General features: G+C 54.7%; 1 protein-coding gene across 1 annotated transcript; it reads left to right on the top strand.

The window, feature by feature from the left end:
- Positions 1 to 1,968: 1,968 nt before the first annotated feature.
- Positions 1,969 to 21,944, top strand: PDIA4 (protein disulfide isomerase family A member 4). The gene is made up of 10 exons (XM_090287637.1): positions 1,969 to 2,317; positions 9,732 to 9,903; positions 11,020 to 11,225; positions 13,694 to 13,832; positions 14,947 to 15,152; positions 15,262 to 15,420; positions 17,317 to 17,468; positions 19,784 to 19,940; positions 20,177 to 20,410; positions 20,728 to 21,944. Exons 1-10 carry the CDS (start codon positions 2,230 to 2,232, stop codon positions 21,141 to 21,143), a joined length of 1,929 nt encoding a protein of 642 aa, XP_090143763.1. The 5' UTR covers positions 1,969 to 2,229; the 3' UTR covers positions 21,144 to 21,944.
- Positions 21,945 to 22,373: the final 429 nt, after the last annotated feature.

Raw genomic sequence — 22,373 nt, 5'->3', positions numbered from 1 at the left:
CTACTCTGCCCTTCACGAGTGTGTCAACAACATGTGCATTATTTCACGTTCTTGAGCTTGGGTTTCCTTACCTATAACAATACAGCAATATCTACTACTTATTTGTCCCTCACTGGTGCCAGACATCATATTAACAAGATTATAGCCCTAGCTGGGTAGTTCAGTTGGTTGGAGTGTCAGACTGATGTGCCAAGGTTTCGAGTTTCATTCCCCGCCTGGGCCCATATGGCTACACAGGTGAGTGGAACAGCAGATCAGTGTTTCTCTTCCTCTTGCTCTCTCCCTCCCTCTTTCTCTCTAAAATCAATCAATAAAAAAATTATTATTATGACTTAAAAAAAAACAAAAACAACTAATCATGTTAAATGGCATCCCTGGGACAAGCCTGGGGCCAGTTCTATGACTTAATAGTCAGCCTCTCTATAATCATACCCAGTTGGAGCTCTTAGAGATAGTCACAAAAATATTCTCTCTCTGCCTTCTGACCCTAAGCACAGTGGTCCCCCAGCCAGCTTGTATCCCTAATCAAATCAGATGAGCTTCAGGGATAAAGAAGGAACAAAGAGTGTTACAACTTGAAAAAAATAACGTTTTGCTGTTGAATGAACTTTATCGCTATACTCTAAATGCTTTTGAAAGCGCATCTTACTTTAATTTCACAAGTAATACAATATTGACTTCATAGAGAAGAGAGGTTTCCTCCCATACTTTGCATCAGCAAAGTCTTAGTGAAGTTGTTTGTATTTACCCCACATATAGGTAAATGGTGCTCTCATTCCTCTCAGTTTAACAAGGATCGATAAGGAAACTACCACGAATGACGGAAGTCTGACTGGACGCTGATCTTTTTGAAGTATTCTTTAAATGGTATTGAACAGTTCCATATTCTGCATTCATAGCATTCTAAAAAATCACTTAATGTATACTCTGGAGTTAAATTATATTCTGGCTTAGATGTCTTTCTGCCCTACAAAAATGAGCGGGGACCATCAGGCTCACAGCAGCTCAATAAGAGCATATTAAATTCAAATTTTCTAATGGCTAAAGCCTGTGAGAGGCTGGCTTGCTTTCTTCCTCACTTAATAATCTATATACACAGAAGGATGCTCCTGCACCCATGAGGGTGTTTTTGTTTTCTGACCTGCTATTCTTCCATAACTCTGCAGGCATACTAATCCTCAGGCGTTAAGGAAATCTCACACCCTAATACATACCACAAGGTCGACATTCAAAAATCATTATCTTAACCTAATTTTCTTCTCCTAAGTTGTCAAGACGGAAAACCTCAAGGTTATATTTAGACTTTCCTAAACCACTAGGCTTGCCTATCTGGTATTTCAATTTTGCAGAAAATCACGAGAAATAACATGAGGCAAAGTTTAGACACGCATCTGATGGACTATTCACAACCACGGAGAGAAGCTTCCCCAAATCCTAGGTCTGGATTCCCTTTACTGCATGCTCATCCCTTCTAAGCCCAATATGTGTTGTAACCCAAAAAGAAACGCAAGCTTTTTATTTGCTCAAGGAGAAAATTAAAAAACAAGCCCACGAACGTGAGGCCGACTGGAGAGTCTTGTTCTCTTCTTCCCATCACCAGACTGGTTTGGACCCCTCCGCCGAAACGATCCCAGGCTCTAGGGATCCCAGGGGGCCCAGGGGACAACACCGATCTCCACCGCTTTTCTGAGGACACGTGTTCTTCCGGTCAAGCTCAGCTGTCTTCCCCGAGCTCCGCCCTGCCCGGTATTTCCAGGCCCCGCCCACCTGGCCGCTGGCCAATCGTATCATGAAACGTATACGACCACGCCCCTCCGGCCCTGGCTGGATGCCTTTGTTCTCCCTCGCACCCTCTCTCGGCCTGTGCGCTCCCCGCAAACCGAGTGGCATCTGCTGATTGGTGGCCGCGGCGCAGCCAATCAGAAGGGGGCACCTCATGGTAGCACTCGGAGCTTTAAATGCTGGAGCCGCGGGGCGCGCGGAGGAGGCCGGGGAGGAGGGCGGCCGCGGAGGGCGGCGCAGCGGGACTGGGACGCGCAACGAGGCGCACGCGGCCCGGGTCCCCGATTGGGCTGCCATCGGCCGGCCCTCGGCTTCCCTCTCCCCCAGCCAATCGCCGGGCAGGACTTGCCTTTGGTCTCTCGCGTTTCCACACCTTGGCCAGAGCCGCCAGGCCCGGGATCGCTCAGCGGCCGCCCGCAGTAAGGGGCCGCGCTCCCAACCTCCGTGATGAGGCCCGGGAAAGCCAGCCTGCTGGTGCTGCTCCTGGCGCTGGCGCAGCTGCTGGCCGTGGCGAGCGCCGGGGAGCTGCACGAAGGTGAGCGTCTGGGCGGCGGGCCGGGCCTGCGCGCGGGAGAGCGCCGTGCACGCCACCGGGGATGGGTGCGACCCGGGACCGGGGGTTCCGCGCGGAGCCTCTCCAGAACGGATGCCGGCGCCAACTTGCTGGAGTTTAAGAGGCGGTGGCGGGTGGCCAGCATCGCATCGATTCCGGGAGAGCGGCGCAGTGAAGGGCCTGGGGCTGCGGGGCCTCTTAGCGCGCCCCCTGCCACCGAGGCTTGGACCGGAGAGGATGCAAAGTGCCGTCTTTGCAGTTGGCTCCTTCGTCCTGATTCTGCTGCTATTGTCCTGGGGCCCAGGTGCCCGAGAAGAGTTTGGGGAGTTGCTTAGAATTCCCAGGCGAACACGCCCAGGGAGTGTGGAGAAGACGGAGCCACTGATTTTCAAACAGGATTCATAGGAGGCCGGGGCAGCGGCCGGCAGCAAGCATTTTACTTTTAAAAAATGTCTGTAGATTTGCAAATAAGTACCCCAAGGGTTCTGGTTTGAGGCATAAAGGAATGGCCTGGTTTGCATCTTTTAAAAACCGGAGGTCCCAGTTCCTCAGCGAGCATTTTTCAGCGCCCAGTGCGTGCAGTCACTGCTCTGGGGTCTGGGAGGCAGGAATGACGCGTGTGGCCTCGCAGAAACAGAACGGCCACTAGTCATCGGTCCTGCACTTTGCTTTGAGATCAGCTAGCTCAGAAAAAGTGGCTAAGAGGACTTCGAAAATTAGAAAGTGCAAGGCAAGCAAAGAAGGCTTCTAGAGAACAGGGCATCCTGCTACTGGTCTCAGCTTTCTTCCTCGCTGGCCTTTCTCCTGACACCGCTCATTTGTTTTCTAGTGAGTTTGTTACAAAATAAATAACACCCCTTTTCTAATATTAGTATGTAGGAAAGTGTGAACTTTATACTCTTTCAGGCAGATTGAGTAACTTCTCTGGGGTCACGGAATCAAGAATCTTTATGCAAATAAAAAATAAAAGCCAACACCTAGTGAAAAAAAAAACACCTGCAGAAAGGAACTAGATAGAAGCGTGGCCTTACTAGTGTGACTTGGGACCTTTACCCAAATCACCTGGTGCTTATTTAAATAGAGAGTCCCAAAATATACTGAAGCAGAAATTGGTGTGTGGGGGTGCTGGGAGCATTTTAAACAAGTTCTTCATGGGTTCATAGAATAAACTTTGGGAGGCAGGTTCAAGTTTGAAGGCCAGTGAGGATGGAGGATACTTTTAGGAATGTAGCTAAAAAGTAAAATCACTTGGATACCAAGGGCTACTAATAACCAGCACATTTATCATTTGGGTCACAGGTCACTAAAGCGGGGGGGACCCTGGGAAGCAGTTGTTATTTCTGGGATGAGCCCGGGAGCTCTGGAGTTGTCCTGGCCAGGCAGGTGTCCCAGGGTATCCTCTGGGTGGGGTGGTGCTTCTAGCCTTCACCTTGACTCCTTCCCATCCCGTGGGCATCTCTGGCCCTTCCCAGATAAAACTTGTCCTGTGGGTTTATTTTGGGGCCGCACTGGCCTCTGCCCAAGGAGTTCCAGGTCGGCACGGTTTTTCATTTTGCTTGCCTTTCATACACTTTACTCTTCACTGTCCCCCCAGAATATTGTTACTAAACAGAGCTGGAGCACTGATGATGTAAGCCTCAGTTTGCAGGGTTCCATGTCTCAGATAGAAGCCACTTTTGCTCTTCATATCTTTCCAGCTAACAGAGTGAAGCAAACAATTTTGGTGCCTGCTTTTATGTGGGATTAGCTTAGATTCTTTTAGACTAAGTGGAAATAAGTGGAATGAAAATAGTTATAAGGTTCTCTAATATATGTCCCCATCTCCCTTACCTGAGCTGCTTTGGCCTCATGCCAAGGAGTCTGGCACCCTTTCAGAAGGTGCTGGAAGGCTTTGGGTCTGTTTCTATCCAATAACATCTAACTTTATTATTATTTTTTTGTTCTCACCTTTAAATATATATATATATATATCGTCGTCGTCGGCAGCCGTCCGTCTCGAGAGACGATGGTGTAGCTTCTTAAGTGTCTATCTGCACCGCCGAGAATGGCTGTGCAGTCCGACTCGGGAGTGACATGGTATCTGTCTCCTCCCGTGTTGAATCGACATCTTGCGATGACGCTGGAGTGTCCTCTCCAGTGAAGCTGAAGCTACAGAGCCTGGGCAGGGTGATATGGAGGGTCTGCTGTTGCCCATGCAGCAGACCCCCCCTCTCTTCGCAGCTGAAGGGTCCAAGGGAAAGACGGAGTCAATACAGCTTGGCTTCAGGTGCGCCGCAGGAGTTGCCGGTGTTGACTACAACGTCAAACCGCCTTAGGGACTCCGGCTCCGGATTTTCTGTCGGGGTTTACTCCCTTAGCCTTTCCCCTGAAGAGGTATGCCGCAAGGCAGCGGAGGTTTTTTGGAGTCAGAGTTTTCCTTCTCTGATGTGCCCTGACTGGAAGATCGAACCAGCGACACTTAGCTCGCAGGCCGACGCTCAATCCACTGAGCCAAACCAGCCAGGGGCATATATATATATATATATATATATATATTATTGATTGTGCTATTAGTTGTCCCAATTTTTCCTTTTGTCCCCCTCCACTCAGCAGCCCCCTTCCCTCCAGCAATCCTCCCCCCTTAGTTCATGTCCATGGGTTGTGCATGTACGTTCTTTGGCTACTGTATTTCCTATACTGTTCTCAACATCCCCCTGTCTTATTTTGTTCCTGCCAATTAGTGCTTCTTAGTCCCTGCACCATTTCCCCATTTCTCCCCCAGCCCCCTCCCCACTGGTGACCCTCCCAATGATCCCCACACCTATGATTCTGTTTCTGTGCTGGTTGTTTGCTTTGTCTGTTTTTCAGATTCACTTGTTGATAGTCATGAATTTATTGCCATTTTCATGTTCATAGTTTTGATCTCTTTTTTAAGTCCTTTAATATTTCATGTAATAAGGGCTTGGTGATGATGAACTCCTTTAGCTTTACCTTGTCTGGCGAGCACTTCACCAGCCCTTCCATTCCAAATGATAGCCTTGCTGGAGAGAGTAATCCTGGTTGTAGGTCCTTGCTTTTCATCACATTGAATACTTCTTGCCAGCCCCTTCCTGCCTGCAAAGTGTCTTTTAGAAACCAGCTGGCAGTCTTATGGGAACTCCTTTGTAGATAACTTCCTTCTTTCCTCTTGCTGCTTTTAAGATTCTCTCTTTATCTTTAACCTTTGGCTTTTAATTATGATGTGTCTTGGCGTGGTCCTGTTTGCGCCCATCAGTTTGGGACTCTGTGCTTCCTGGACTTGCATGTCTATTCCCTTCACCAAATTAGGGAAGTTTTCTTTTATTATTTTTTCATGTAAGTTTTCAAGTTCTTGCTCTTTATCTTTTCCTTCTGGCACCCCTATGATTCAGATGTTGGTATGCTTGAAGTTGTCCCAGAGGCTCCTTACCCTATCCTCATCTTTTTGGATTCTTTTTTCTTCTTGCTGTTCCGATTGATGCTTTTTCTTCCTTATGTTACAAATCATTGATTTGATACTCACCTTCCTCCATTTCATTGTTGATTCCCTGTAAATTTTTCTTCATTTCACTTAGTGTAACTAACCTTCATTTATCTGCCTGGGTCATTTTATGCTCTCTCTCTCAAAAAATAAACCAATAAAACCAATGTTTTATTGGTTTATTTTTTGAGAGAGAGAGGGAGAGCAAGAGTGAGAAACAATGATGTGAGAAAGGAACATAGATTGGTTGCCTCCTTTGCACGACCCACCAGGGACTGAACTCCCAATCTAGGTATGTGCCCTGACCAGGGATTGAGTCCACAACCTTTCGGTGTACAGGATGATGCTCTAACCAACTGAGCCACCAGGCCAGAGCAGAAAAACTTCATTCAGAATTTGATTTTGAAAAGTTATCAAATGTTAAAAATTTTGAACATTTGAGGAAATAAAATAAAAATTATTATGAAATAATAATAATTTTCTCTTTAATCAAAGTGATAATAGATTTTAAAGGTAAATTCAGAAGCTTACATAGTAAGACACAAAATCTTTGCTTTACAGATTTATACACCCCTGGCCGGTTTGGCTCAGTGGATTGAGCGTCGGCCTGCGAGCTAAGTGTCGCTGGTTCGATCTTCCAGTCAGGGCACATCAGAGAAGGAAAACTCTGACTCCAAAAAACCTCCGCTGCCTTGCGGCATACCTCTTCAGGGGAAAGGCTAAGGGAGTAAACCCCGACAGAAAATCCGGAGCCGGAGTCCCTAAGGCGGTTTGACGTTGTAGTCAACACCGGCAACTCCTGCGGCGCACCTGAAGCCAAGCTGTATTGACTCCGTCTTTCCCTTGGACCCTTCAGCTGCGAAGAGAGGGGGGGTCTGCTGCATGGGCAACAGCAGACCCTCCATATCACCCTGCCCAGGCTCTGTAGCTTCAGCTTCACTGGAGAGGACACTCCAGCGTCATCGCAAGATGTCGATTCAACACGGGAGGAGACAGATACCGTGTCACTCCCGAGTCGGACTGCACAGCCATTCTCGGCGGTGCAGATAGACTCTTAAGAAGCTACACCATCGTCTCTCGAGACGGACGGCTGCCAACGACATTTTATGCTGTTGAAGTACCCAGTGAGTTCCTTGAGCATCCTAATAACCAGTGTTTTGAACTTGGCATCTGATAGATTGCTTATCTCCATTTCATTTAGTTCTTTTTCTGGAGTTTTGTTCTGTTCTTTCATTTGGGCCATGTTTCTTTGTCTCCTCAGTTTGGCAGCCTCCCTGGCTTTGTTTCTGTGTATTGGGTAGAGGTACTCTGACCCCTTTTCTTAGCAGCGTGGCCTAATGTAGAAAAGCGCACCATAAGTTGGATGGGGCGGAGCCTTAGGTAATGGCTGGGGTGGGGCAACCCAAAGGAACCAGGTTGATGGAGTCTCAGGTATGGTGCTGCCACTCTCTGGCACTGTGTGGGGAAGGGCTTGGGAAAGGAACAGTGGCCGCTGCCTGGCCTCTGGAGGTTTGTCCGGGAGGAAGCTGTCCCTGGCACTCGCCCTAATGCCAGACACTTCACTTCCTCCCTGTGTGCCATTGGTGCCCTTCAAGCTGCTGCCCTGGGACTGAAGCCCAGCCTAAGTCCCTTTAAGAAGAGACACCTGCGAAACCTGCAGTTTCTTCCACCGCCCCAATCCCCACCTGTTTGTACAACCAGAAGTTATGGGGCCTTATCTTCCCGGCACTGGAACCCTGGGCTGCGTGGGCTGGTGTGGGGGTGGGATCCCTTGCTCCCAAGATACGCCTTCGGATTTGTATGTGGGACCAGCCTGTTCTAAGCCCCACCCCTCCTGCCCGCCTGAATGAACGTGGCTTCTTTAATTCCTTGGTTGTCGGACTTCCTTACAGCTCGGTTTTTTGATGGTTCTGGCGATAGTCGTTTTGTCGTCTAGTTGTAGTTTTTGCTGTGGTTGTGCGAGGAGGCGAGCCAGCCGTGTTTACCTGCGCTCCCATCTGGACCAGAAGTCTAAGAACATCCGACTTTTAAAGCGAAGCCCCGTGAAGGGTGGTCTCCCCACTGAAGCGTGGGTGTTTCCTTTGCAGGGAAGGGTGGGTTTCTAGTAGGTGGGAGTACAGAGCCGGCCCCTTCTCAAGCTGCAGAGGAATCGGTCCTTGGGGAGAGACGAGGTCCCTCTTAGCTCCGGCCCGAGGCGACTCCCGGATGCCCATTCGGTCACGAGAGCCCGCCGCCAGCGGTGCTCACAGACCCGGTCAGGCCGCGCGAACGCAAGGCAGCGCCTCTGCTTTTCCTCGGTGCGGGACTCACCCGGTCCCGGTGCGGGAGCAGGTTGCCACGCCCGTCTCCCTCCCGTGGCTGGGTCCTGGCTGGCGGAGCAGCGCGAGTCCCCCAGGGCTTCCCCTCCAACCTTCCTCCGGCCTTTCCATCTGGGCTGAGCAGCCAGGCAGCGAGAGCGGATGCATAGCCCACGGGTGCTGCCTAACTGGTGGCAGAAGGCCCTCCAGCATAAGTGAGCTCCCGGGTCTGGCCCCAGCTGGAGCAGAGACCCCCCGCCCCGCCGCATCAGGCCCCCAGGTTTGCAGCCCTCAGGCTGGTCATTTTGGGTAGGACTTGCAAGTGAGGCGGTCTTCCCCTGCGTCCTGGCCTGGCCGCTTCACATCGCATCGGTGCTGCCGGCTGACAGTGCTAGGGCCCTGGGGCCTCTGCAGGCCTGTCCGCCCCGCAGGGTTCCTGCCATGGAGGGGGGTGGGGGGCTGGCCAGGGCTGGGGCCCAGCGTGCAGGGAGAGGGCCGGGGAGAAAGCTGAGGGCAGGGGAGGGAACTTGTCCCAAGAAATCTGGGTACCTGCTTGGTTCGTACTCCTCAAAGTGGTGGGTTTCCTTTGGGGTTTTAGGCCCGTTTCTCCCTCCCCGGCCAAAGGAATGTGGACGGGAAAAGCAGTGAGGTGTTTAAAGGGACACGATTGAGGAACGCAGCTGGTGGCGTTTGGCTTTGCTTTTTGTAGTTACTTTGCAGGTTGGTCCATTTTAACGATACTGAACAAAGCTGCCCGCCCCACCCAGACAGACCCCCGGCTCCCCCCACCCCCCCACCCCGCAGCTGAAGTGCCAGCCCTGAAGCAGTCAGGGGGAGATTCGGTAGGGGCGGGACTGAGACGGGCCAGCCCCCGGGATTCCAGGATCCCTAGGGCGGGTTTTCAGGCCCTGACCTCACCCTCAGCCCCAGGCTTGGTGACGGTCAGTCTCGCTGGGCTCCCAGGAGGCATCTCCAAACACCGGTCATTGACCCCTTGAAACATGCTGGCTTCGGGGGTAATGAGACCCTCACGCTTGCTGCACTTGCTTATGCGGCCAAAGCCGAAGAACCTGGTTTAATAAACTGCGGTCCCGCCATGCCCAGTGTCCGTAGATCGGCACAAGATCTTAACTGGACCTTTGTAATGAAATATACTTGGCTGCTCTGTTCTGGGAAGGGAGGCCTGCTCCAGGCAGGAAGTCGTCGGTGAAAGTTAACCTTACCCTGGAGCCCAAGCTGGGGGGAGCCGTAAGTGAGGTGTTTCTGAACTGCAGAGCAGAAGGGCTGATGTGGGGTTCTCTGTGCTCAGGTCCGAGGCCTGCAGAGGCGGGTGCTGCCTCTGGGGAGCGCGGCACTCCTGCTGGGATGTTTAGACTTTAAATTCTAGGTCTGTGGTTTTCAGACATCTTTAACCATTACCTCCCTTTAAATGAAGTCTTAAGTGACCACCCAATACGCAAACTTAGAGCAGAAGTTCTGGGGTGGCAGATCCTGAGGTCACTATCCTGTCTGGCAGTGGCCCCAGGGACTTCTCAGGACACATTTTGAAGGATTGAGATTCTAGGAAAATTTCTGAGGATAGTCCCCGGTTTCCTAACCAGTCTGTGTATTTTCCACTCAGATTCTAATAAAGAAGAGGCCATTGAGGATGAAGAGGAGGAAGAGGAAGATGATGATGAGGAGGATGACTTGGAAGTTAAGGAAGAAAACGGTGTCTTAATCCTAAGTGACACAAACTTCGATAACTTTGTGGCTGACAAAGACACGGTGCTGCTGGAGTTCTACGCCCCATGGTAAGGACCCACATCCCGGGTCCCCCAGGGTGCACGCGCGGATTCCTGCCTCCACCTCTCTTCTCTCATCGCCTGAGTCCTTCTTTCCTCTTCCCCACCCTCCTTGGTTCGCTTTGGACACATAATAGTCAAAATATACGTATGTATCCCATGCTTGATGTTCAAGCAGAGTATCAGGTGTTTCAAAGATTGATTGATTGATTAATTGATTGATTGATTTTTAGAGGGAGGGGAAGATAGGGGGAGAGAGGGAGAGGAACATCGATGTGAGAGAGAATCATGAATCAGTTGCCTCTGTCACGCATCCTGACCAGGGACTGACCCTGTAACCCAGGCACGTGCCCTGACCAGGAATCAGACTGCGACCTTTTGGTTTATGGGATAATGCCCAACCTACCGAGCCACACTGGCCAGGGCAAATTTAACTTTTTTTTTTTTTAACATCAATTTTAGAGAGAGGAAGGTAGACAGAGAGACACCCATTCGTTGTTTCGCTTATTTCTGCATAATTGGATGATTCTCTTACGTTCCCTGACCGGGCATGGAACCCATAACCATGGCGCATCAGAACAACGCTCTAATCAACTGAGCCACCTGGCCAGGGCAGTTTTCAAACTTTTTAGTCTCGGCAACCCTTAACACTTAAAATTTGAGAACCCCAAATAGCTTTCATGTGGATTGTATTTATCAGTATTTACCATATTAGAAAATAAAACTGAAATTTAAAAATTATTCATTTTTGTGTAACAGTGGCCCATTACGTGTCAACATTTGAACACCGAGATGGTTGCAAGTTGTTGTAGCCTCTGGAAAACTCCACTGTACCCTTCTGAGATAATGAGCGAAAAAGACAAAAAAGGTTTTTGTGAAGAGTGTTGCTTCACAGGCCCTTCGCAAGGGATCTCTGGGCCAAACTTTGAGAAACTTATAGGAGAAAAAATCGGTTTTGGCGACACTGGAAGTATGTGCCCAAAGCAGAGCAGGGGATCAAACCTCGATCTGTCTGACGTGCAGCCGCCTTGGCTCCCCGTTGCCTCTCCTCTTGGTGCAGACGCCTCCCGTCCTGATGCATCGCGGGCGCTGACCTGCTTTTCTGTCCCCAAACCCGCTTCTCAGGTGCGGACACTGCAAGCAGTTTGCTCCGGAATATGAGAAGATCGCCAGTACCTTGAAAGAGAACGACCCTCCCATTCCCGTCGCTAAGATCGACGCGACCTCAGAGTCAGCGCTGGCCAGCAGGTTTGATGTGAGCGGCTACCCCACCATCAAGATCCTCAAGAAGGGGCAGGCTGTCGACTACGAGGGCGCCAGGACCCAGGAAGGTGAGCGGGGCCTGCGCTGTTGGAAGAGGCAGGGGTGAGGACTCCCTTCCCCAGGGCAGGAGTTTGGATAATAGGAGGGAAGATAAGTTGAAGGGACTGGGAGTGACCCCTGGGATCACCGGCTTCTGGGAATGCTCCTTGCTGGAATGTTCCAGGTGACCGAGATCAAAATAACCTTGTCCTTAGGTGCGAGGGGTGTCTTACAACAGGTGAAGGTTCTCGGTGGTGTTCTAGAGCTGCAATTTTTTAAAATCTTATTTATTTTTAGAGGGGATGGGAGGGAGAAAGAGGAAGAGAAACACTGATGTGTGATAGAAACGTTGATTGGTTGCCTCTCGCACATCCCCGAGTGGGGACCTGGCCCACAACCCAGGCCTGTGCCCTGACCGGGAATCAAACGGGCGACCTTTTGGTGCATAGGCTGGTGCGCAATCCACTGAGCCACACCAGCCAGGGCTACAGCTGCAGTTTTCAACCCGTATGCCACGGAGGTCGATTTTTAAAACCTGCGATACCTGACTGTTCAAGCAGGGCCACTGATCTCTTTTCCCCTAGGTTGTCAAATTAAAAACGACAGCAGCCAATACAATAGCCGCCCAGTGTGATGGAACCCAAATTAGACCTTTTTTATTTTTTGGTCAGTTTGGCAAAAGAATATATTTTTGGTGTGCCGCAGAATTGTAGTTTGTGTGCCCTGAGATGGAAAAGGTTGAAAAACACTTTTCTAGAGTTATGGCCCTCAGGGTTCAGCTTGCATCAGAATTGTCGGAACGGGGTGGGGGGTCACATAAGACATTGCGGAGCCCCATCTCCGGAGCTCCCCACTTCAGTAAGTTTCTGGCCAGGCTCAATAATTTGCACTTCTCATGAGCACCCTGGAAGTGTTAAGACCCAAACCCCACATTGAGAATTATGGTGTGGGGAGCCAGGTGGCTTTCTGAAACCAGGCCTGTGGATCCCTGCCTGCTCACATTAGGCACTAAGTAAACTTTATTACGTGAATAAAAAAATAAAGTTGTGGTATCCTTTAGGAAGAACATACCTCTTTTAACCACTTTTTAAAAAATTACTTTCCACTTCCCATTCCCCGTACGTCACAGTGGTCATAGCGCTGGATAGGGCTTGGGGCTTCATAGCCATGCAGTGACAACGCCTCCCCCTTGTCGGGCCTGGAGTCCTTGTCACGGATGTGAAGTCACTCGGACTGGCTCTCAAAGTTCCCTTTTAGGGGTGCGAGTCTGTCCTGTGATCCTTTAGGCACTGGAACCCGCCCTTGTGGGGCGCACGGGGAAGGTGATGATGCCCCTTGATCCCTGCGTTTGTCTAGTGACTAGATAATATGGTGGGTGGAATCCTCTTCCACCCCGACTCTGGTTACCTGGCTCCCCTCCAGGAAGGCGGCTACTGTAGCAAGTTTCTCCTGTGTCCATCAGATACTTTGTATACATCAGAGCAAGTGTGTCGGCCTGTGTGTATAGCTTTTGCACAGTGGCTAGGATATCTTCAGTGCCGTCTGTACCTTTGTGTTTTTACTTAACAAATGTGTCTTGGCCATGTTGGTTCCCAAGGAACTTAATCTAAAAACAGGCCGACCACAGTGCACTTTATTGCTGGAAAATAAATAGGCTTATATGTTTGGAGGTCTTTGCTCAATATTTGACCAGAGGGATGGTCCAGCTGCGAGTCTGGAGAGCAGTGTTTGCTGAGAGGGCTGCCCAGGCCCCGGCCTTCGGAGTGCGTTTGAACAAACGGCCCCCCCACCCCCCGCGGTGACTGGCGCGGGGGGCGGGGCAGGCGGTGGGTGCTGGGGCTGCGTGTTTCGGTCTGAGGGCTTGGGCTGTGCAGGTGTGACTCTCAGACCTGGCCCTTCGTGGACCCCACTGCCGAACAAGGAAAGTATTAAAAGCTTATGAGGATATGCTGTGTCCCACTCCCGCCATTGAGTTCATCTCTGGGGACCCAGGCTACAAGTGGGCCTACTTATTTATTTATTTTTAAAAATCCTCACCCAAGGATACATTTATTGACTTTGGGAGAAGGGAAGGGGGAGAGGGAGAGGGAGAGAGAAACATCAGTGGTTGCCTTCTGTACGCGCCCTGACCGGGAATCGAACCTGAAGCCTTTCAGTATATGGGACACACCCCAGCTGCCCGAGCCGCCCGGCCAGGGCACAAACGGGCCTTTTTATAAGGTGACACCGATGCAGCCCGAGCTGCGTGGGGGCTGCCGCTCTCTTCGTTTTTCTCAAGCTCCGCCTGTGGTTTGTGACGCTGTAACACACTGGCGCTAGCTGTGTGCGTGTTAGGGGATGTCCCCCGAACTGCTGGTCAGCACGTGTGGTCGGAGCGTGGGGACGTGACCTCTCAGCGTTCGCGTGCAGGTGGTGCTGTCGCCTGGTGAGGGCGGAGCCTCGCTCGTCAGGCTGCTGAGAAGTCTGCCTGCGCTCAGTCCTGTTGCGTTTCTTTCAGAAATTATCGCCAAGGTCAAAGAGGTCTCCCAGCCGAGCTGGATGCCTCCCCCAGAAGTCACGCTTGTGCTGACCAAAGATAACTTCGACGAAGTGGTGGACGAGGCGGACATCATTCTGGTGGAGTTTTATGCCCCGTGGTAAGCCGGTGTCGTCTCACGTTGTTCAGATATTCGCTGGTACCTGCACTGGCTGCCCTGGTGGCACTGGGTGGGGTGGCAGAGGAGGCTGGAGAGCCAGGTGGGCGCAGCGTCCCCGCCTCTCACCAAGGGCGGAGCGGGGCTGCTGAGCGCCCTGGAGAAGGCAGCCTTTTATAGTCCGTCCTGCGGGGTGCGACGAGGCTGGACCTAGGCCTGAGGGTGTCGGGGAGTGGACGCCCGCGTGACCCACGGAGGAGGGCTGCCGGGCGACCCAGGGCCCCTCGAGGCTGGAGGACACGGCTAAGCACCCGGCCTGTGCTTCGAGGCCTGCTTTTGAAAGCGCTCTGGCAGGGTGGCTTTAGGCAGGGAGGTGACATCTTTCACCTGAGGCAGGAGGCATGGAAATGCCGTTTATGGAAGGTCACCGGCTGGGACAGGGAGGAAGGAGTGGAGCTGCCCCAGCAGTGACAGTGGGCGGTGGCCGCTGGTGGCCTCGCTCCGCCTATCCCAGACTTCGTCATCCCAGCCTCCTGTCCCCTCCTGAGGTGTTTGAACCGTGGTTTTGTCTGTCTTCGTCCCTGCTCGTGGCTGTCGGTTCCAGAGCGAATCTCGGAGATGACTTCAGCCTTGCCGTGCCCTCGAGATGGGTCCCCTTCCCGTGCTGGCGCCTCAGGGCTCCCGCAGCTTTCCTGCCTCGTGTCCCCAGCCCTCACCCCACCTTTCTCGGGCTCCTGTCCACTTCCTCCCCACCCCTCATGTCCCAGCTCAACTGTCACATCCTGTATGAAGCCGTCCCTGACGTGTGTCCTTACCTGACCCAACTCTCCAACCAAGAAAATCTCTCTTCGTAGGACATTGTCTGTCTTGGCCTTTCCCACTCCTTAGTCCGTGTCACGGTTCCACTCTGGTCTGTGCGTGTGTGTGTGTGTGCGTGTGTGTGTCCCCAGTGTGTGAGTGCCACGGGAGGAGGCTCTCCCATGGGGCCTAGCTCAACGCCCTCAGTGGCAGACGTGCGAGGTGCGTGGGAACGCAGGTCGGGTGTCTGCACCTCGTGTCGCTGGGAGGCTCGTGGGCACCGGGCCACGCCCCTGACGGAACGGGCTTCCTCGGGCAGGTGCGGGCACTGCAAGAAGCTGGCCCCCGAGTACGAGAAGGCCGCCAAGGAGCTGAGCAAGCGCTCTCCCCCCATCCCCCTGGCGAAGGTCGACGCCACGGCCGAAACGGACCTGGCCAAGAGGTTCGATGTCTCCGGCTACCCCACCCTGAAGATCTTCCGCAAGGGCAAGCCTTTCGAGTACAACGGCCCGCGGGAGAAATACGGTAGGGCTGCCTCCTGGTTCGCTGGCGCGGGCAAGCTCCCTGGCGGTGTGGGCGGGGGCAGTGCGCCCCGAAGCCCCAGCCCCCCCTCAGGCGAGTGCTCTGCCCCCAGGGATCGTGGACTACATGATTGAGCAGTCCGGGCCGCCCTCCAAGGAGGTTGTGGCCCTGAAGCAGGTCCAGGAATTCTTGAAGGACGGGGATGATGTCATCATCATCGGGGTCTTCAGGGCGGAGAGTGACCCGGCCTACCAGCTGTACCAGGATGCTGGTGAGTAGCGGCCCCTGCACACACAGCACACCGCCTGGGGAGCCCACTGCTTTTGCACAGAAGCCTGGGTGTCAGCTTTGGGGGTGACTTGAACCGCTGAGCATCTATGGGAACAGGCTTCGTGTTCCCGCAGGTCAGCGGCTAGAGGTTAGTTCCCTTTTGCCTTAGTCGCACGCGGAGAGCTCGGGAGGGGCACAGTGGAGTTCATCCACGTTCATTGTCTCTCCCTCGCCTTCCAGGATCCCCTTCCCAAAGCCAGCCCCTCCACCAGGGGGGGCGCCTCTCACCAAAAGGGAGGGTTTCTGAATCAGACCTGGGCGTGAGTCCTGGCTCTGCCACTTCTCAGCCTGTGGCCGACGGCGGACAGGGACCTAATCGCCCGCTGTTCTGCTGTCCACCGTGGTGGCCTTTCCCACCTCCAAGGGCGTTCTGTTCCCTGAGACAATGCAGCCGGAGCGCCTGCCAAGTGCCTGGTGATACTGACAAGCACCCATAAGTGCTCGCTGATCTGAGAAGTGAAATCAGGGTGACCAGCTGTCCGTTCTGTGGGCTGGGGGCAGCTGTCTGTGGGGCTGGTCCCTGTCCCGGACGGCCGCTCGGTCACCTCGGTCATGAATGAGAATGGTGTCTTCGGGGACACTCGGGGTTCCCGCCATCCTCATCACTTCCTTCCGAATACCCTCACCCCCACTGCACTCCCACCAAAAGTGGCTGTAATCTCTTAAACGCACGGCTTGTCACTCAGTGCCAACTTCCGTGCCATGCAGTAACGACTATGCATATGTCATGTGCAGACTCATGTAGTAAAACTTACCGATAGAGCTAAATCCCCTCCGTGCTCCCTTGGTCTTTATTGATTAGGCAACCCTGTCATTCACTCCTAACTAGTCAGGAAGAAACTTGCAGAGGGAACCCCAGACCCAAGTCACATTTGTGGGTGTGCATGTCCCCGGGGGTGGGGCAGCAGGCTGGGTGGGCCGGGGCTGTCCACGCTCCAGTCTGGGCCCCACTTCAAGTCCAACGCGTGTGCCTCACGTGGCTTGGTCAGGCCAGGCTGCAGGCAGGTGAGTCGCCGGGCCTGGTGTGCCGGCCCGCTCACTGTGGGCTGCGTGGACGGAGCAGACAGCCCCAGGGATGCAGGCGGTCTGCAGAGAATGGGAGAAGGGGTCTGTGCACGTGGGGAGCCACTCACATAGTTCTTGAGGCAATTCTGTCTCCTCACGAGTGGCCAGCTGCTAATACCTGCGGCGCCTGGAGGCTTGGAACAGGGTGGGGACTGGCCTGCGAGATCCTTCTGGGTGGGTAACCTCACCTCACGCTCACAACAGTCTGCGAGGTCGACTCTCCTGTTTCTACGGAGGACGGGCTGAGGCCTGGGTGGGTGAATACAAACAGTTAGCAGGTGGCAGAGCTAGGATTTGAACGGAGGTCTGTCTGATTCCAAAATCCGTAGCTTCTCCTGCTGCCCCCTGCCTGCCCCCAACCATGTGGCTCAGGTTGGGTCTGGGTGCTGGAGGAAGTATAAAGTTCTGTGTATTTTTTTAAATAACTGATTTTAGAGAGAGAGTGAGGAAGGGAGAAAGAGAAATACTAATTTATTGTTCTGCTTATTTGTGCATTCATTGATTGGTTGATTCTTGTATGAGCCCTGACCTGGGATCGAACCTGCAACCTTGGCATGTCAGGATGATGCTCTGACCAGCTGAGCCACTCGGCCAGGGCAGGCCTGTGCCAAGTCGTAAAACCCAACCTTTAAGCTCGAGGTGGTGCCCACACAGACCTCATGGTGGTCATTACACCAGGGCATTTGCCCTGGTTGATACAGGCCATGAGTTAAATCTGGATCACTTAAGCAATTGAATGAATTGTGTATTTACCATTCTGTTCATTTTTCAGCTAACAACCTGAGAGAAGATTACAAATTCCACCACACTTTCAGCACTGAAATAGCGAAGTTCCTGAAAGTCTCCCCAGGCAAGTTGGTCATGATGCAGCCCGAAAAATTCCAGTCCAAATACGAGCCCAAGACCAACGTGCTGGACATCCAGGTAGGTGCGGGCCCCTGGCCGTCCGATCAGCACTTGGGTCCCAGGGCTGCTCCCGCGGGGGTTGAAGCGTGGAGACTGCCCTGCACCCGAGGCTCTGGCCCTGGAGCACAGCCCGCAGGGAGGCTCCTGGGCGGGGTTTATGCGGCAGGTGCAAGCCCCAGCCCCGGGCAGAGCTCCCCCTCGTACCCCCCGCAGGCCTCCTGGCGCCGCTGTGGGCCCGGCCTGTGTCTGCGTTGCCCCTGCCGGGACGTGAGCGAGCCTCGTTTGCCGCCGGCGGCCCAGGCGCTGAGGCTGCGGGGCGGGGGCAGGTGTTCACGGCGTGGGGCTGTGCAGCGCGCCTGCTGGACTTGGCCTTTCTTCCTGCTACCACCCCCGCTCTAGATTGGGGAGGGAGCCCCCAGCTCGGTGTTCCGAGCGTTTCAGTGAGCAGGTTCCAGGTGTGGAAGAGCCTGGGATGCAGAGAAGTGAGCCATCTCTCCCAGGGTCCCGCCGCCAGTTAGAAGCATTGGGAGAGGATGCACGTGTCCCCCTTCCTGGGCCAGGCTGCCCCGAGACCGGGAGGATGTGGTGGGGGACCGAGTCCCCTGGGCGTGTACTGCAGGGAGCAGCCATGCCCGTTCCGATCTGTTGTCCTGAAGTGGGAGCAGGATGACCATGGACTCTCTGACCCCCGTTGCGCCTTCTCAGAGTCTCCTGTCCAAAGCGGGTCCTCAGGCCCGGGGCTGTGCACCTCGGGGATCGGGCATGTTCCTGGGGAGGGGTCTGTAGCTTCTGACAGACTCTTGAGGACGCCCCTGACCTCTAAAAGGTTAAGACACACACAGTCCAGTCTGTTACACATGTCACTGTCACTTGACCTTTTTCCTTTTGCCTGCATTTTTAAATTTGAAATGGATTGCTATGATTTATATGCCACCTTTATTCCAAAAGTCACATAAGGCTGTTTTGCAAAAATCCACACGATGCAATAAAAAGCAGTGGATTTAGACGTCGGGACAAAGGAAAGACAAGGGCAGGCCAGGTAACGTGAAGGGAGGTGTAAAGTGGGCTCCGGGGGCTGCTGAGTGAGGATGCCCCTCCGTCTGCCGACCCTGAGGCAGGTTCTGCAAGGCGTTCACGTCGGACCAAGGGCAAGTCCGCCTGCAGCCTCTGCCCTTCAGTCTGGAGGTCGCCCTCTGGGTGACTCCCCAGGGCCCCCTTGCTGCCCTCGTTGCAGTTTTTCCCGCCCTTTGCTCCCACCCTGGGTGCCTTGTCCCCTGCCCCTTCCTGCTCTTCCTCCTACCTGGCAAGCCCTGCCCGTCCTCAGTGCTGCAGGGGCCACCTCCCTGCCTCCCATTCAGGTGGGACATGGGTTCTGGGTGAAGAGTGTGCTGTGCATCCTCCAGTTCCAGCTGTGTGACCCCAGGCGTGCCGCTTAGCCTCTCTGTGCCTCAGTGTCTCCGTCTGTAATGGGAGATGGCAGTGCCCACTCACGGGGGGGTTGGGAGCCTGGTGTCCTGAGGGTCTGGCTGCAGTCTCCTTGGTGAGCACCCTCGGGAGCCCGTGTCAGGGTGCTCTGCACACCCCTCAGGGCACTCATCCCTCCTGAGCGCCTGGGCTCAGTCCCCAAGCCACCACCGCTGTGCCTAGCTGGTCACAGTTGCTGCGTGGATGCAGAGTTGGGCTTGCCTCTGCCTCACGCTGCTCCCTCTCACCGGGAAGCCAGCTGGGTGCCGGTCTCAGCCAGGCCCCCACGCAGCTCCACTCGGGCGGTGGTCTCAGGCCGGGCCACCCCCCGGCCTCGCAGCTGTGGCTCCACGCGCTTGCCCGAGGCCACGTGCGCTTTGGTGTGTGGGCGTCACGGGTGTGGTTCCTCCAGCAGAAGGCAAAGCCCAGCGTGGTCGCTCGCGGGCTGCGCGCCCTCACACCCTGCAGCCACCCCTCTCCCGCTGCGCCCCTGTCCTCTCTGAGGCGTCCTGATGGGACTGTTGAGGGTCGGAGGGGAAGATGGACCCTCCCGCCCAGTTCGCCTGTTGACAGCTGTCTGCGGGTAGCCAGGCCTTCCTCCGGCGGTTCTGGTTGATGGCACCGTGAGCCAGGTTCCCAGGACAGGGCCCGACAATCTCACCTGAGGTTCCCTGGAGGAAAGGGGGCCCACCGACTACAGCGAGCTCCTGGGGTGTGCTTGAGCGGGGCCCTGAGCGCCTCACTTTCAGGGGCTCCTGCCCCCATGCCCCGTCCTATCCTGACTCCATAGCGGTGATGGGGGCGGGGCGGGGGTGTAGATAAGCCCTGTTTGGGGCAGGCTGCCGCTCACCTGGCCCGCTGCTTCTCAGGGCTCCCCGGAGGGCTCGGCCATCAAGGACTTCGTGCTGGAGCACACCCTGCCCCTGGTGGGCCACCGCAAGCCCTCCAACGACGCCAAGCGGTACACGCGGCGCCCTCTGGTGGTTGTCTACTACGGCGTGGACTTCAGCTTCGACTACAGAGCCGGTGAGGGGCCGGCCCTGCGGGCTGGTGGCCGGGCGTGGGTCTGCTTTATGGCTCCAGGGTCCCTGGGCGCAGGGCTCCTGGGAGGGCTGAGCTTTCGGCCGAGGTCCCCTGCTCACAGAGGTGGCTTTTTCAGAAACCCTCTTCTGTCCGCCTGAAGCCTGAGCCTTGTCACAGAGTGTGAGGGGCGGACCCCTCACCGTCACCTCTGAGGCTCACAGACCCTCGTCCCGTTGCAGCCACGCAGTTCTGGCGGAGCAAAGTGCTGGAGGTGGCCAAGGACTTCCCCGAGTACACCTTTGCCGTGGCTGACGAGGACGACTTTGCCACGGAGGTGAAGGACCTGGGGCTCAGCGAGAGCGGGGAGGACGTCAACGCCGCCATCCTGGACGAGGGCGGCCGCAAGTTCGCCATGGAGCCCGACGAGTTCGACTCGGACACTCTGCGCGCGTTCATCGCGGCCTTCAGGAAAGGTGGGGTGCGGGCGTGGGCCCGCGGCGGGCACCCGGCGCCTGGTCCGAGCCAGTTCTGGGGTTTTCCCGGGGCCAGGGCGGGCGGACGCCATCTCCCTGGTGACAGCCTACCTGGATGGGACCCAGTGGCCCAGCAGGCCTGGGGTGGGACCGCCTGCACCTCTGACCTTTGCGGGGACTGGGAAAGTAGAGTTGAGGGACCCGGGAACTGAAGGGTGGGTTGTCGGGGACAAGGCCCCGCCTGGCCGGTGCAGAGCCACCGGGGTCTGGGGCCTTTTCGTCACTCACACCCCTCCCCTGCTTGCTTTCGTCGGCAGGAAAACTAAAGCCGGTCATCAAGTCCCAGCCGGTGCCCAAGAACAACAAGGGGCCGGTCAAGGTCGTGGTGGGCAAGACCTTCAACTCCATCGTGATGGACCCCAAGAAGGACGTGCTCATTGAGTTCTACGCGCCCTGGTGCGGGCACTGCAAGCAGCTGGAGCCCGCGTACACCGCGCTGGGCAAGAAGTACAAGGGCCACAAGGGCCTGGTCATCGCCAAGATGGACGCCACGACCAACGACATCACCGACGACCGCTACAAAGTCGAGGGGTTCCCCACCATCTACTTCGCGCCCAGTGGGGACAAAAAGAACCCGATTAAGTTTGAGGGCGGAAACAGAGACCTGGAGCACTTGAGCAAGTTCATAGAAGAGCATGCGACCAAGCCGGGCAGGGCCAGGGAGGAACTCTAGGCTCCGAGGTCTGCGGCGGACAGGAGGGTCCCCACACAGCGGTTTCCAGCGGCCGGAGCCCCAGCGGGCCGCCCGGCACCTGGTCGGCACCAGGGCGGCATCTCAAGTTTTTTGTTTCTGTGTTTTGTTTCGTTTTTATTTTTTATACGCTGATATTTCACTTCACACTCTTGATATTGAATAGAAATGAATGAGTCAATAGATGACCCCAGATTTTTACAGAGGATACACCTATTTTTATTATTTGGGGTTTGATTTCTTTTTTTTTTTACCTTCCACTTTCTCTAATATATTTTTTCAAAGCCGATAAGTTGAATCTCTTCTGTGTGAATGGTTTTTCTTAATTTAAAATTTTTTAAAACTTTTTGCCAAATCATGTTGAATTTTGCCCTTGAGTCATTGTCTGAGGAATTATTACTCGGAGAGCTTTGGTTTTTCTGTCTTCCTCTTACTGCACAAAGTGAGAACTGTGGCCCAGCACCCAGCGGAGGACGTCACCTCAGCCTGGCCGCTCAGCCACTGAACTGTCCCACGGAAGCGGCATGGGTGGGACCGGGCATCGCTGTGCCTTCTCCCCGGCCCGTGGGATGAGGAGCCTTTCCCAGGTTCCGAGGTCCCCAGGTCCCTCGAGCCAGGATCCGAGGTGCAGCCTCAGAGAGGAGCCGTCCACCCGCGGACGCAGCCCCGCCTCTTCAGGATGGACACGACCGGAGGGGAGAGGACCGAGGGCAGGGGCGGGTACTCTAGGGGGGTAGATCGGGTGGGCTGTCGTGATGGAATAAAAGAAATCTTGAAAGCTCACCTCCGCGACTGTGTCAGAGGACACCCGCCGCCCCACAGCCTCGGTTAGGATGAAGATGGAGAGGCCTGACCTGGGTGGGGTGGGGGAGGCTCTCCTGCCTGACTCCTGAACATCCAGGGAGCGGGGGCCCTCGTGACCCAGGAGCGGGGCTTCGCTGGGGGAGGTGAATAGTGGCACAGTCCGTCAGAATGGAGACAGGACGGAGGACCGGGGGCTGGGAGGAGGGCTAGGACCGGGCGGGTCGCTGGACCAGGCCTTCCCCAGGTTGTGGGGGTCGGTGTGTGACGTGAGCTGCGTTCAGGAGTTTGTGCACTGGGAGGTGGTGTCTCCCCTGTCCTGTCACCTGCTCCTGATTTAAAAAAAAATTTTGAAGTATATTTTATTGAATATGCTGTTAACAGTTGTCCCTACTTTCCCTTTGCTCCCCT

The sequence above is a fragment of the Furipterus horrens genome, unplaced genomic scaffold (genome assembly GCF_987537825.1).
Source record: "Furipterus horrens unplaced genomic scaffold, mFurHor1.1.pri manual_scaffold_9, whole genome shotgun sequence".
Classification (NCBI taxonomy): Eukaryota; Metazoa; Chordata; class Mammalia; order Chiroptera; family Furipteridae; genus Furipterus; species Furipterus horrens.
The sequence above is the reverse complement of the archived record's forward strand: the minus strand, read 5'-3'. Positions and strand labels throughout refer to the sequence as shown.

What these genes read in the sequence shown, in the direction of transcription:
- PDIA4 (XM_090287637.1), top strand. Translation starts at nt 2,230, where the DNA reads ATGAGGCCCGGGAAAGCCAGCCTGCTGGTGCTGCTCCTGGCGCTGGCG. An exon ending in CGCCGGGGAGCTGCACGAAG is followed by an intron (nt 2,318 to 9,731) that starts GTGAGCGTCTGG and finishes TTTTCCACTCAG; the next exon opens with ATTCTAATAAAGAAGAGGCC. An exon ending in CCAGCTGTACCAGGATGCTG is followed by an intron (nt 15,421 to 17,316) that starts GTGAGTAGCGGC and finishes TTCATTTTTCAG; the next exon opens with CTAACAACCTGAGAGAAGAT.